This window comes from Antedon mediterranea, chromosome 1 (assembly GCF_964355755.1).
Source record: "Antedon mediterranea chromosome 1, ecAntMedi1.1, whole genome shotgun sequence".
Classification (NCBI taxonomy): Eukaryota; Metazoa; Echinodermata; class Crinoidea; order Comatulida; family Antedonidae; genus Antedon; species Antedon mediterranea.
In genome coordinates this window covers 2,075,981-2,091,640 of record NC_092670.1, presented here as the reverse complement: position 1 = coordinate 2,091,640, position 15,660 = coordinate 2,075,981, and the positions used below count along the sequence as shown (strand labels likewise).

The 15,660-nt window shown below is 31.4% G+C and overlaps 2 protein-coding genes across 2 annotated transcripts in view; one reads left to right on the top strand and one right to left on the bottom strand.

Annotated features, from left to right (window-relative positions):
* Positions 1-2,492: 2,492 nt before the first annotated feature.
* LOC140045532 (uncharacterized) lies at positions 2,493-7,309 on the bottom strand. The gene is made up of 7 exons (XM_072090483.1): positions 7,094-7,309; positions 6,409-6,529; positions 6,078-6,134; positions 5,361-5,742; positions 4,829-4,889; positions 4,084-4,238; positions 2,493-2,969 (listed from the first exon to the last, which is right to left on the bottom strand). Exons 4-7 carry the CDS (start codon positions 5,544-5,546, stop codon positions 2,787-2,789), a joined length of 585 nt encoding a protein of 194 aa, XP_071946584.1. The 5' UTR covers positions 5,547-5,742; positions 6,078-6,134; positions 6,409-6,529; positions 7,094-7,309; the 3' UTR covers positions 2,493-2,786.
* Positions 7,310-14,055: 6,746 nt separating this feature from the next.
* The window catches only part of LOC140051079 (uncharacterized), a 29,254-nt gene continuing 27,649 nt past the window's right edge, over positions 14,056-15,660 (top strand). Inside the window, exon 1 of the mRNA XM_072096173.1 lies at positions 14,056-14,169. Within this exon, the coding sequence (XP_071952274.1) occupies positions 14,082-14,169 (88 nt within the window). The 5' untranslated portion in view covers positions 14,056-14,081. The remainder of the gene's footprint in view (positions 14,170-15,660) is intronic.

Below are 15,660 nucleotides of genomic sequence, written 5' to 3'. Positions count from 1 at the left end.
AATATTTGATCCAAAATAAAAGAACCTCGACCTTATTATATTAACAACCGAGTACATCGGACAGTTTAACGAGAAAAAATAAAAAAACAAATAAAAAAACATTTTAAAAATCTAAACCCGTATTTTCCATACGTATAACTATATTATAACAGTATATATATAACAGTATATATATATAACAGTTTATATAACACCTATATAAATTCCTGTCATTTGATTGGACGAATGTGGGTCACATGGCGTGCAATAGTACGCACTATTCAACGATCGTTAAATAGTACTTTTTGAAACATTTTTGTTTGTTATTTAGATGTTATATAAAACAAATAATGAATGTTTTGTATTCGTGTAATGGTACAAATAATGGCACTTGGTGAATGATGAAAGGTTATATCAACTCGGCTTTGCCTCGTTGATATAACCTTTCATCATTCACCTCGTGCCATTATTTGTACCATTGCACTCATAAACATTCATTATTTGTATAATATTACATAGTCTATGTAAATACGCGAACGTGATTGGTTGAAACTGCATCACATGACTACCGCTGCGAGGATCGTAAATCGTATATATCCTCGAGAACGATGATATTGACTGTGTAATTTTCGCGTAATAATCGTGTCCCCTGTCATTAATCATATAAATTCTCAAGTACGATGATATTGACTGTGTAATTTTCATGTGCAACACTCGAGTTTGCCGATAAATAAACAAAAGTCATCTACTCGATCTTGAACTCGGGTGAAATTGTCACTCTATCGCAAGACAACGTTTCATCCGCTGGGCCACGGAATTTGCTTGAAGAAATTAATCTTCTAAATTTTATTTATTTATTTGGAATTACACCTTTAGATCGGTGGCACACTTAGCACAAAGGTGCATCCTTCACAATATAAAATATAACAATTAACAGAAAAGTAAAAAAAGGCAAAAGCAACTATCAACCCCTATCTTACCCCCCCCCCCCCCCCAATTTACATCGATACATACAGTAGATCATTACTTTACACAATGAATACAAAACAAGATATAGTAAAAGTGTATAAAATAAAATAAAATCAACTGATAAACACAGCTTATTACGAGAAACCCCCAACTCCTCCCCCCCCCCCCCCCCCTTCAATTTACTTAATGTAGCAATGTAGATAACATAGTTATTGAGTCATGGAATTCAGTGAATCATTTCGAAATTGCCATGCTTGTTTTAGGTATCTTTTACAAAAACTATCCAAAATATTTTCACACTCTTCATCAATTAAATTATCTGAGTATCCCAAAATATATTTCAGTTTGTCATTTTCAGGAGAAGTATAAAAAGTATCAAACATATCTTTGCTGCCATTTCTATACATATCCACATATAAATTAAATAATTCCTGATTACGTATATTATTTAAAGCTGGACAATTAAGGATGAAATGATGGATGTCTTCGTCCGAATTGGTACCGCACAATTTACATTTTTTATTATTATCAATATTCCAATTTGCAGTTCTATCATTCAAAGGTAGAGTATTTGAACGAGCTTTAAATTTTAATGCAGCACCTTCAAAATTAGTTTTATCAATTAAGTAATTTTCAAGTCCAGGTTTTGATTTTAATGTTTCATAGATGTGGAGACTAAACTATTTAAAGCAGAAATGTCAACACCTATTTGAGTATTTGTGATGATTGTTTAGGTATAATAAAATATATATTAGGTTTTTTGAAATTTTTTATGCAATTTTTACCGCTAAAATCGACGTTTGAAAATACGATTTTTCCGACCAGTCAGCGTTTAGAGCCAACTCATTAACTTTACAGTCGTGACGTCATATCGGGTTTCGCTATCTTCCCTGAAAACCAGGGAAGAGTTAAATTAATTTAAGTCAGTAAATTTAAGTCAGTAAATTAATTTAACTCTTCCCTGTGAAAACGATCACGCTTGATGAGTACATGAAAAAGCCAATCCTCGCAAAATGTATTCCGATTCCGAAGAAGAAACTTTTCCGTTAGAAATTCAGCCATTCCTATGGAACGCCGTTTACGCAACATTTCGATGATATGAATTTTATGACGCGATATGTGAATGAAATGCATCGATATGAATTAAATGGTGCGATATATGAATGAAATGTTTTGAATTGAATGCTTTGAATTGAATATTTTGAATGAAATGTTTTGAATGAAATGTTTTGAATGAAATGTTTTGAATGAAATGTTTTGAATGAAATGTTTTGAATGAAATGTTTTAAATGAAATGTTTTGAATGAAATGTTTGAATTGAATTGAAAAGTCAAACTATTAGTGGCGTATGTCATTCTCGCTCGCGATTATTTTGCCAGAAAGTGGCAGTTTTTATCTCCAATTATATGGAATGTATTATAAACATGAAATAACAACATAAGACTCATTGTTAATGTTTTTTTTTCAATTTTTTTAATTATTTATTATCAGTGATTGATGTACTTTTTATTAAGATATATAATTCTAAAATTAGTTTAAGCTCTCATCACCAAAATTACCAATATTAGTAAATATAATTACAATCTGATTTAAACAATTTTTAAACTATTAAAAAAAAACATTCCTTTTTAGTATAGTACCGTATATAACAGGTTTCTATTTATCAATTATATTGACTATAATAACCATATAATTATTCGTTGAGCATAACACCAATTAAAATAAAACGAGGTATGAATAATATATTCTGTTAAAATAAACCTTAAGAACATTATTGTAATAAATAAGAAAATAAAAAAAGTTTAAAAAAAACACCAACCAGATATTCATATGTACTTTCAGTACAAGTGGCGAACAGTAGTAATTACTTGTTTACAAAAAGGACATTCCTTGGTGTTAGTTTCCTCAAAGTATGTTGCGCATGGCAAACAAATTGTATGTCCACATGTGATAAAAAAACAACTTTTTTGCCTATCACAGTATATGCCACATAAGTCCTCAGGAGATGTCTTGAAAATAACCTGTATAAATGAAATAAAAGTTGCATATCTTAAGTAAAACGAAAAAAATTTAGAGCTGGTTAAAATGTAAAAAAAAACAAAATTAAATAAACAACATAGCCTTTAATAGTGTCGTTTAATGATTTAAACCATTTTGGTAAAATTTGAAATATCTTTTACCAAATGCATAGAATATACCTTGCCAATGAGGTATTCAAAATAGAATATACTGAAAAAAAATGTTTTATAGAATGTATTTTCGTGCCGCTTCTTTAGGCAGTTATATTCATGAGAACAAAAGCATTAGGAAACAGGTACAATGCGGTAGCTTATAGTTTACTAAGGCTAAAAAAAGGAGTATTTGGATGTGCATCTGGGAATAGAGAGTCTATCTGAAAGAGTGTGCACTTCACTATAGTTAAGTAAAATACAGTGTATATGTTTCTCTTTCGTAGTTTAGTTTTTAAACTGATATTTCTAAATAATGTTGAAATTCATATAAGAGTTTCTTTGCTTAGCAGATATATGGTTATATAAAGATTGCAATATTAGCGTGGATTAATGTAAAACATGTAATACTTTTTTTTTAAATTCAATAATAATGCATTTTATAGGTAGGTCCATGGCCTGGGTAAACACTTAGCAATAAGAAATGTTATAACAATATACATAGGACCTAAAGATGATATTATATTATATTATTTGGGTACATTTTTATACCATGGTGCAGGTGATTTTTTACCAGACTACATGGGAAGGCCTAGACCTATACTTTTCTTAGTTTTGGTTGGTGATCCACACTTTTCATTTGCGTTATGTTTTTAATAATATTAAATAATGCAAAATAAATTTGCCTTATAACAGTATTAATTAGTGTTAAAAGAGGAGTTTAGTTTTTTGGTAAGTCAAATGTCATGTTGTAATTAATTTTGTATATTACTTATGTGTAATGCTGTAAATATTCAAGCGGCGTTTTTTGTAAGAAAAATTTCTTATTGATACTGTATTATCAAGATAAAACAATAAATTTACAATAAAGTTTTACCTTTAACATCAAATCAAATTATCACAACCAAATATGTCATGGCCTAAATTGTGACATGCTAAACAACTCAATTTAAATGAAAATACATACTGTTGGTGTTCCGGCTGGTTGAGTTTCAAGAGGTTGTGGCTTGCAAGTTTCAAGAGGTTGTGGAGTACGAGTTTCAAGCGGTTGTGGAGATTCTGGAGTACGAGTTTCAAGCGGTTGTGGAGATTCTGGAGTGGAGAAAGAACTTGATGGTCCGGCTACAGGAAGATATATAAAATGCATATGCAGATAAGCAACATTTTATGGAAATAAGTAGAAACACAGTTCCTGCATCTTTTAATTAAATATTAGGATTTGACTACAGTAATAGTTAACTTCAATTTAATTAAAAGTAATTATTGGTTCATTTTTGACAATGTATCAAAAGATTTCTATTTCACAATGATACATAGCATAAAGTACGTCCCACCAGACAAATAAGAAAGACAACCCTGAGACAGTCAAATGATTCTCCATCAAATGAGTCAGTTTTGGAAACCTTGATATTTTTTCCATTGCGATTTTTTATGTGCGACTTTTATACTTATACTGTTCATTTTAACAATTTGTAAATGAATGTCCCAAATCAAATTATTGTACTATATTATTGCTGCATTCTGAAAACAAAGATATCGGTTTATATATATAGATACTGCATAAAATATCTAATACAAAACAAGAAGAAAACAAACATCGTGCTATTCAATGTTTCAAACTGTACCCCTGCTATTATTTTGGAAAAAAAGTACACACATGTATTATAATATTTTTTGTTTTTGTATCATATGAAATGAATTAAAAAAATTACCTAATAATCCTGGATCGGGCAGTTCGCTACTGTCACTGCAGCTGCCATCGGATGTTTCAACCTTAAAGGTTAAGCATAAAAATGTATGTAAAATAACTGAAAACTATAATATTGTATGCTATTAAAATGTTTAAATAGATATATATTTCGCACTGAGAAAAGGTAGTGTTCTTACCAATCTCTGCAATTTCGTTCTGGCTGTTTTACTTTATCGTTTTGATTTAGCTTTATTATATAATATATATAACATGTGTTTATTTATATATATTATATTTATTTATTTTTTATTAATTATTCCAAAGGCAAATTACTGAAAAAAATGACAATGCTGTGGGTATCAGTAGCTGGACATAATGAATACAAATAAAATAACCAAAAAACTAAATTAAAACAAAAAAGTCATAATAATAATATATATTATGCTGATAAAAGCACACACATGTATCAACTTGCCAGGTGGAAGAATACATTGTATGGGAAGGCAAGGGAATATTGTATACAAATAGATCATACACATAATTATGATTCTTACCTTTATAAGTTTAGAACAGAGATACAGGCGTACTTTTACACCTGCTTCCAAAATGTTATCTAGCCTCCAATCTTCTGTATCTATAACATTTGCACGATAATCTGCTAAATGGACGGACATTTGATCAAGTTTTCCAAATATGGAATTTCCATTTTGAAAGAACATGTTTGTACCCAACTCAATCATTTCTTGAATCGTTGAATATCTGTTGGTGCGTACGGTTGTAGTTCCTCCCCCTTTGATTGCTCCTTCTTTTTTATGTTGAAATGCAACCAGCCCATTTGTACTGTTACGTCCACAGGTTTTGTTTTTTTGGGTTTTGTTGATTGCTTTGTCTTAAATTTTTTTTTGATATTAGAAATTTTTTGCAGCAGACTCTTTCCTGTAAATAAAAAATGAATGAATAAATAATTAAATGTTACACTAATATTCTCTTAAATGTGTGTTTGATTTATTGATACTTGAAATTGTATATTTAATTATCATTTTAACTTTTTGTTCTGGATGCGTAAGGTTGATAAGCAAGCAATATTTTTATTGCTTTTTTGTCTTTTTAATTTGTTTGGTTTTACAAGATATTATGTATTTCAATGAAGAATGAAAATAAATTAACATTTTCCTGTTCTGAATATACATTATATAATAGTTATTATAGTAACCAACACTAGAACATTTTTAAAGTTTAGACTAATATTTAAATAAACATCTTATGGTTACCTCTTTCATCATCAGAGGATGATGATGCTCCTGCTGCTCTTTTACTGGGTCTTTCTTCTGTAATTTACAACAATAATAAACAGACAAGTTAATAACATGTAGGCCTACACACACATTGGTGATTGGTTTGGTAACCTCTTGGGTTCACTTTTGTGTCATGGTTTATTCCTCTGATTCCTGAATTTTATGTTACAGTTACTGATTGAAGAAGGCCATTCATTTTTCCATTTGTAATGCCTACCTGAACTGATGAGTGATGAAATTTGTATATTTTATGTTTTATGATATAACTTCTCATCACATTAAAATTTATTAATGTTTAGGTTCTTACCCTTTTCAAACATTTTCAGGACTGTCTTTTTGACAATTAAGGTTGTGTCACCTATATCAACCCATTCTTCAAACTCATCATCAAAAATTTGAAGAAAAAAGCTTTCTGTCTCAGGAAATAACTGAAATAAAAAACATAAAATAAATGAAAATAATATTAATAATTAAATAATTGTTACCCAACAACTTTTGATTTGGCTGTTAATTTAATTTCTTTCCCCATTTATCTATATATACCTGTTTACATGTTATCAATTGTACATCATATGCAATTCAGTTTTACTAACTGCCAGTTGTGATTTAAATGAATGAATTGCATCAATTTACTAATGTATTAGCCCTCTTCCCTCTTGATTGACTGTATGATTGTTTATGTTACCATGAAAATTTAATTTGGGTAACCAGAAGAAGAAAAAAATGAATAATACAGTATCTCTATTAATAATAGGAAATCAGTACAAACAATAAAGTACAGGGCAAGCTAGCCATGGTACACAGAAGGTGGCCTACGGTTGTTTAAAGTTGTTTTCAGTTAGACCTGGGAGGATAGGGTCACCCAGGATAGATAGAGTATAGCCTAGGCTAGCTAGGCCTAGGCCTCCTAGTTAAGTGAGAAATTGCAAATAACAAAACAAAACATAATCAAGAATAAGCAACAAAAGACGCTTAAATTTTTCCTTACGTACCTCAGCACATTTCTCCAATATCTCCATTTTCCCACTACTTTTTTTTACAAACATTTTTTTGGCATGCTGGCCAAAATGCACAAGGACAGGGATGTCTTCACCTTCCATCATGGTGGTTGGTTGTCAATGTGGTGGCGAGTAAAAAGATTTTCCCACGTGTGTCGCGCGTTGAGCATCAACTTGCCAAGACATGTTCTGCTTGGCGGCAACGTATCTTTATTCTGCTGTTGTTTCTATACCTATGTCGATATACACTCTTGTGTGAAGTCAACTTAGCAAGATAGTCTAGCATGTCATGTCGACATAAACTCTTTGGAAAAGTCAACTTGGCAAGATAATCTAGATGTCGTCATGTCGACATGTATTTATGAGGAAATCAAGTTGGCAAGATAATGTATCTCGTCATGTCGACATATGGTTATTATGTCGACATAATAGCCATATTTATGTCGACTTGACAAGATAAATTATCTCGACAAGTCGCCAAATGGATGGCACTTGGACGCTCCAAGTGTCGAAGTATAGTCAACTTGGCAAGTTAATCTATCTAGTCTAGTCGATATGTAGTTATTAGGAAGTCAACTTGGCAAGATAAACTATCTCGCCATGTAGACATATAATGGTTACTATGTCGACATAATAGTCATATTTATGTCGACTTGGCAAGATAAAATATCTCGACAAGTCGCCAAGTGAATGGCACTTTAACGCTTCCGTAACATTCGTTATTGTACAGTTTGAAGGTTGTGTCGTTGTGAATTATTTTACAGTGTCCTCTTTTGACGCGATTCCTTTGATTTCCTCGTTCAGTTTATCTACTCTACCTTGATGTTCCATAACATCTTGTCTAGGACATATTGTTGATAATATAATGGATGTGCTGGGCGATTTCGTTTTAACATCCTGTATTATTTGTGCGAACTCGTTTGGGGCGTTGTTTGGGATACCAGGTTAGATATATATAAGAAATTACCAACATTACCCCAATAATTAGCCTATTTGGCTTTTACATTGATAAACTAGTTTATTTGCTTATCTAACTTCAAATACATATAAACATATAATTATTTGTGTTTATCTCGATTTTTGTAAAAATAATCACGATTATGTATTATTTATACTTTTGACCTATTGTATCGTTATACTGTTATCCAATTGTTTTTTAGTTTTATTTTCTATGTATAAGTTTGTTTTTTTTTTTTGTTTTTTTTTCAGTCAGACATTTTAGCTTATTTAGTTTATACATTGATAGACCAGTTAGATATACCAATAACTAATCATTAAACAAATAAAATCTTGTACTTGCTGTTTGCTATATCTATAATTTCAAGTACATAAACATATAGTTGTGCTTATTTCGATTTATGTAGTAATTTTATCATGATTATGTATTATTTATACTGTTCACCTATTGTATCTTTATTCTGTTTTTTTTTTTTTTTTTTTTTTTTTTTTTTTAGTTTTTTTTATTTACTATGTATAAGTATTATTTTTTTTCTGTCTGACATTTTGTAAGTAGGCCCAAATGTGTATTTACTACTGACCTATTGCATCGATTTATTGATTTGCTCGTTATACAATTGTTTTTAAGTATCTACTCAAGTGTGCAATTACTACTGTACATTTGTTTTTGTCTTGTTTTTTTTTTTTCAATGTAAGTTAATTATGTAAGTTTTATCATCATTTACCTTTTATATGTTGTTGTTTATATTTGTATGGACGCACCACCGAAAGGTGTGTGCCACTGATTCGAAAGTGAGTACCAATAAATACTGAAATACTGAAATAGTTATAAGTCCATCCTAAATGTGATGAAACACCGTTTATGATTGGTCAATACTCACGGTAGTAACCTAGTAACTAGTACGCGCTGAACATCCGGTGATTCGGCTCCTCGAAGATCGAGAAGAAGACGAATTGTTTATTTGGCCTACCTGATTATAATATTATTATTAATAGGCTTATTGATGGAAATTCTTCTGTTAATTTAAACGACCTAGGCCTAAGTGAATATTTTATTGCCAAGGAATCATTAATTATCTGTTTTTATTTTTGTTTTTCATATATATATATATATTTTTATGTTTTTTTTGTAATTATTATTTTATGTTTATTGCCGAAATGAATAAAATAAAAATAAATAAAATAAAATCTGTATATTATTCTTCGCAAATACTATAGGAGGCCTAGGCCTATAGGCTAGCCTAGCTTCACCCAACCCAGCAGACTTGTTCTTGGCTATATAATATAACAGATATTGCCTTTTATATCGGTTATTGGCGCTTCGGGAAATATTTATTCCCTCGAACTTAATATCATTCCCTCGGGGATGTCAAATCTTATATTTAACCTCTAAGCAGTCAATATCTGTATAATATAATTATATAACAGATGAGGGCGTATCAATTTGATCTCTGTTGCGCGTGCGTACAACTGAGGACTAGTGCTGTTCCGCCGTACCACGCCGAGAATGTTAAAGAGTCGTTATCCAATCGAGTTCGAACAATACCATGAAAGCCCCAGTGGTCTAATGGTTAGGACATCTGCATATCAAGCAGGCGGTCCGAGTTCGAGTCTCGGTTGGAGCGACTTTTTCTCATTCTCACAGATTTCCTCATCTATATCGTTTCAAATTAATTAATTAAAAATTTCAGTATATCACCGGGCGGTTTAGAATTAATGTTCTTTGCCTCTTGTGTTTACTGTTATATATACTGTTATGTATACTGTTATGATATCCAATGACGACAGCAGGTACGCTTTAAGTACGTTAACGCAACTCTAATAATATGCAGACGAGTAGAATGTTGACGTCATACGTTTACGTGCTCATGCGAAATTCATGAGATTTTCGCGCTAACCAAACATTCCTTTACCCTACGGGTGTAATCCGTTGCCCGATGTTTTTGGGAATCAACCTCGAAACAGACCCTGGACAAACATTTGAACTCGGAGGACGGAAATCATCATGGACAGAATAAAAAAGTGATGACCAATAATTAAATAAATAAACCACTCTGGCCAGACTGAGGTATTAAAGTAATCCGTGAATAAACCCATCGATACGGCGGGGGTGTATTTTATTATATATTTTTTCTCGTTAAACTGTCCGATGTACTCGGTTGTTAATATAATAAGGTCGAGGTTCTTTTATTTTGGATCAAATATTTGATTTAATTTTAATTCCATATAATTCATAGGTTGGTGTATATAAATAGAAAGGGATTAGGCCTACGTAATTACAAAACCACCTGAAAAAGCTACCTGGATGGAAAATACGGGTTTAGATTTTTAAAATGTTTTTTTATTTGTTCCTTTTATTGCTTGCTTTTACAAAATCCAAAGTTTTCATTGGTCAGTGGATAGTTATTTTATAAACCTTTGACCAGTGACCAGCACACTGGTCTATAAATATGGAATTATACATTATATGATTAGTAGTATACTGTTATATATACTGTTATATATAACAGTATACATAACAGTATACATAACAGTATACATAACAGTATATATAACAGTATATATAACAGTATACATAACAGTATATATAACAGTATATATAACAGTATATATAACAGTATATATAACAGTATATATAACAGTATATATATAACAGTATATATAACAGTATATATAACAGTATATATATAACAGTATATATATATAACAGTATATAATTATATAACAGTATATATATATAACAGTATATATAAATCAATTTTATAAACGTACTGTATTGCATTAATTTATAAGCATATTGTACATAAATAGCATTTAAATAAATAGCATTTACAATAAAGTTATTATTATAAATGGTCCATAATTACAATGCCACATTAAGGGACAAAAATGCAAATTGAATACTGATAATAAAGTCCACGTTTGAAATGTAACGGTATATCTCGTGGCTGTTGCAACGTGGACTTGGCAGATGGGCATTTTCAGTATAGATAAGATAGCAAGTGAGAACACATATAAAACAGTATACACAACGTGGACTTAGCAGATGGGCATTTTCACTATAAGATAAGATTATAAGTAAGAACAAATATAAAACAATACATTACAATTTCGCGCACACATAATAACATGTTGGGGATCGTATTGTTGGTAACATTGACAGTAACACTGTCATTTAATTTGGCGACTGCTAGTGGAGGTAAGATTCAAAACGGTCACTTAATGTTCTTATTTCCATTCTTATAAATGTGACAATTGGCTATTTTTTTGTTATTTCTTACTACCTCATTTCTCTGAAATGTCAACGATCATTGGACACTACGCAAGTAAAGGACGTGCGCGCAACGCAACTCTTCAAAGTTTTTTACATGTAGTTCAGGAGAATGCATCAACAAAGAGTAGGCTTTTCATTGTTTTCCCCCTTTCTTGTTCGTAATTTTAGTCTAACACGTTTAATTCGTTCTTTAGTAGGCCTCTCTAGCAACTGTCCAGACAACTACTTTCAGTGTGCCAGTGGCCCAGTTTCTTGCGTGCCAGACATTTGGGTTTGTGATGGGGATGATGACTGCTGGGATGGTGGAAGCGATGAGATGAATTGCAACGGTGGTGGCGGCGGCGGTAACAACACTCCACCACCGAGCGGATGTGACTCTTCAAAGTTTTTTACATGTAGTTCAGGAGAATGCATCAACAAAGAGTAGGCTTTTCATTGTTTTCCCCCTTTTTTGTGTCTATTCAGACAAAAAAAAATGGGAATAATTAAACCGATTGGAAGTTTTTATAAAAGCATATCTAAACTATAGATGGCGCTATACTATTTTATAAAAAAATAAATCAAACCAGAGGACGCTATTAAAATAATTATAATTCCCTTTTGAAATATCTTCGTACGGCGCAAACTTGTATGTCTGAAAAGTAGTGTTATCATTTCCGTCAATTTTACTTTTGTTTTAGTTACGTATGTGATGCGGAGAAAGATTGCCCGGATAACTCAGACGAGGGCGCTACGCTATGTAAAGATTGTTATGAGGATCAACATAAGTGTGACGTTGGAGTGTGCATTCCGCGATCGTGGGTGTGCGACGGCGAGAACGACTGTAAAGACGGTACGGATGAACGAAGATGTTTTGGATAAAGAGAACGTTACTTGGATAACTTAGGCAACTATACAATAATTTGAATAATTTACTTCAGTAATACAGTTACAACAAAATAAATATGTTAGGCCTACAAACAATTGATTTCAATATTTTGCTATGACAAATTTAAATGAAATTGGCATGTCAACATTTCGAATGCTATTAATTAGCAAATATAAATATTAATATCATTAAAGTAAATAAAATTAATACGAATAGGTACCATAGGGCTTATCATAAAAATACAGTTGAATGTTTTCAACTGTTTAAATTTCTGATTATTTTAAAATGAGGTGTACTAGTCTAGAGAGTTCATTCAATAAAATAGTAGGCCTAGGCCTATACAAAAAATGAATGTTTAGTAGTTGGATGGTGAGAATATTTTATGAGTTGAAAGACCGACTGCTCTATTTTTAACGAGGTGGAATTAATATTATAATGCATGATATTTATTGTTCGTATTAATATCCAATACTAGTCTCCTTACTATTTACATGCCTGTGTACATGTATTTTGTACTGTGGCGTGAGAAGAAAACCTATTTGTGTTTTTAAAGGAAGAAATAGTCAATTCACCCAAGGTTGATTTGATTTGGAATAGATATCATTTATATGAACGGGAAGTTATCTTGCTTAAAACGCCATAACAACATAATCATGTAATCGCTATTATTATTATTAGTGTTATTATTATTATTATTATTATTATCATGGAGGATATATTTCCTCCATGTTATTATTAACTTAACCGCCTCAGCACCTCAAATCAAATCAAGAGAAATCAAAGATTTTTCCGCCAAGAGCTTACTTCCAAAATTAAAAATGATTAGCTTCCCAGCGTACTTCTAACGTTGAATGTACGTTTGTACTTTAACGGTTCTATGGGAAACGTTGAATCGTGAAGTTCTACAAACATGTATACAAACATTCAGTTTACGTTATTTATACGTTTGCACTACAAAACGTTTGTAAATGTCAAAACAACGTTATAACAACGTTATCAACATAACGGTCATAAAACAACGGATCCAATCAAACGTTTACTTGCTATCTGGGTAATCCTCTCTCTTGAACGATTTCCACGATTTGTTTCCATAATTTTGTTTTGACAGGATGGTTTCTAATTGTGCATGCTAAATGTTTTTATTTTGTCTAATGTATTAATGTGTATATTGTTTATATATAAACATTATGTAGTTTCCGTTGAGAAGGAAAAAGTCATTTCATCATCTTCCCCCGGCCTAAAAATGGTCCAGAATTGGGATCTGGTCCGGATTGCCTCCACAATGTCTTCCGTGACCATATCAGTGCAGGTGGCGCCTGGCCAAACAACCCTGATGGGGAGGGGTGGGGGCATGCGCGGGTGGGGTCGGGAAGCGTTAAACATAGCTCTTACCATGGACCTCTTACTACACTACCAAACGTTATGTGACAACCAAATGTGACGATGATGTCATAGCATACGATACTACCATATTTGGGCATATCACACTTTTTGTCAACTGATAGATAATTGGGTTGTTAGGCCTATTTAGTTCTCTAGTATCGGTATGTTGTAAGTTTAATCCCCATCATTTTACTAAATTCTAATCCTTGCATGATGCATACAAAGAAATAAGGTAAATACAGGTGGTACCAGATTGTGTGCGTGTCTTCTTTTTTTTTATTGATCTTCACCACCTTTGTTTCACCCCACACAAAAGGTGACCTTTTACTTATTTAAAACATTATTTAACCTTCGGAGCATCCTTCGTACCCTGCCGCGCTGAAAAACAGGTAGAACCAGGCACCAAGAGGATGCAATGTAACCGGATCATGAGTATCGAACGGTTATAAGCAGACGATTCACTGAAGATCAGACGATACAGTAATTCGACATTATAGGACATGATGCCTAAGATGAGTTACCTGGCGTCTACATTACTATTATTACTTGCGCTAATTTACCAATGTAGTGCTAGATTTGTTTATTACCGTAAGTATTATTTCTTTTGATTTTATTCTTACCGACAGAATTTCATATTTAATGCAGTAATTCTATAAGAAAACAGTTCTTATGAAGAAAGCAAACACATATACCTATTCCGGGGTAAGATGATGACCGGCATTGAGACCATTAGGTACCACCAAGTTTATGTAAAATGTTGCAAACATTAAAACAATCTCAGCTATGAAGAAGGAAGTAATTTACAGATTGTTATAAAGATGATGATCTCACAATATGTCAATTTGAAAAAGATATTTATATATTTTTAAAAGTGATTAGTAATTAGTGATAATCGGTTATTACTACCGTAAATCTTCTAATTGTAACCCTGTATTCTTTGATTGTTTTTTAGGGTGGGTTACTATTAGAGTAGTGGGTTATACTATATATTATATTATATATCACTATTACTAATCTTAAATTAGGTACCTGGAAATAGTAACCCACCCCCAACTTTTCCGGTCAGCAACTCATAACAAAATAATAAAACAGTACGAATAAATAAATTTGGTTGAACTCTAACTTTATTTTATATACTCAAAAACACTCAATCCTCCACCACTCTGATCAACATGCATTATCTCCTTATTTTCAAAATACGGCTGCATCATAAGTTTGTGTGACTCTATAATAGTAACCCCCATGGGTTACTATTAGAGTAGTGGGTTATTATTATAGATTGACTTATAAGGTGGGTTACTATTAGAAGATTTAAGATTTACGGTATCTGGAAGCAATGGCTATTGAGTTGTATAATTAGAAATAGGCATAGGCCTACATATATTTTTTTTCCTATTTCTTTACGTTGTTGCTTCATAATTATTATAATTGTTTTAGTCTTAATGTAAATTTTATTTATTGTAAATTTTATTTATAATTTATTTTATCATTTACATATATACTATATCCTTAATATAATAAAGTAATTCTTTTAATATTTTAACTTTAAGTCATCATCTATATTATTTATATTATTAGTTATTTAGTAGTCACTGGTTGGAGATACACACCTAATTGGTAACAGTGGCTTAGGCTGCTTTTGTGCTTTCCTGGCAGCTAGTGACTATGGTTTTATATTTCTTCTTGAGTCGTGTTTGTTTAATTTGTTGATTTGTATTATATTTTGTAAAATGCATCTTTTGCCTGAATAAATAATAATAATGCTTTTAATTTTTAATTTTAATGATAGACTATGTACTGTAATTATAGTTGTAGCCTATATTTATTTATTATATTATATATTACAACTGACGTACAGTACGATAGATTTAAGATATATGATTTAGGTCCCATAATGCAATGCAAGAAAAGAAACAAAAACAGCAATTTCAGTTTTAAAGAAATGTTTATTGAAATAATATATGCAACATATAGGCCTAATTATGATAAAGTACGATGAGGCATTATCACTACCATATTTGGGCACATCACACTTTTTTTTGTCAAACTAGTTTGATAGTGTAGACAGAGCTTAATTCT

Bases quoted from the DNA above. Each gene is read 5' to 3' on its own strand.
- LOC140045532 (XM_072090483.1), bottom strand. From the start codon at position 5,546: ATGATTGAGTTGGGTACAAACATGTTCTTTCAAAATGGAAATTCCATA. The intron at 4,890-5,360 runs GTAAGAATCATA...TTAACCTTTAAG, and splicing joins TCTGTTCTAAACTTATAAAG to GTTGAAACATCCGATGGCAG. The intron at 4,239-4,828 runs GTAATTTTTTTA...ATCTTCCTGTAG, and splicing joins GCCCGATCCAGGATTATTAG to CCGGACCATCAAGTTCTTTC.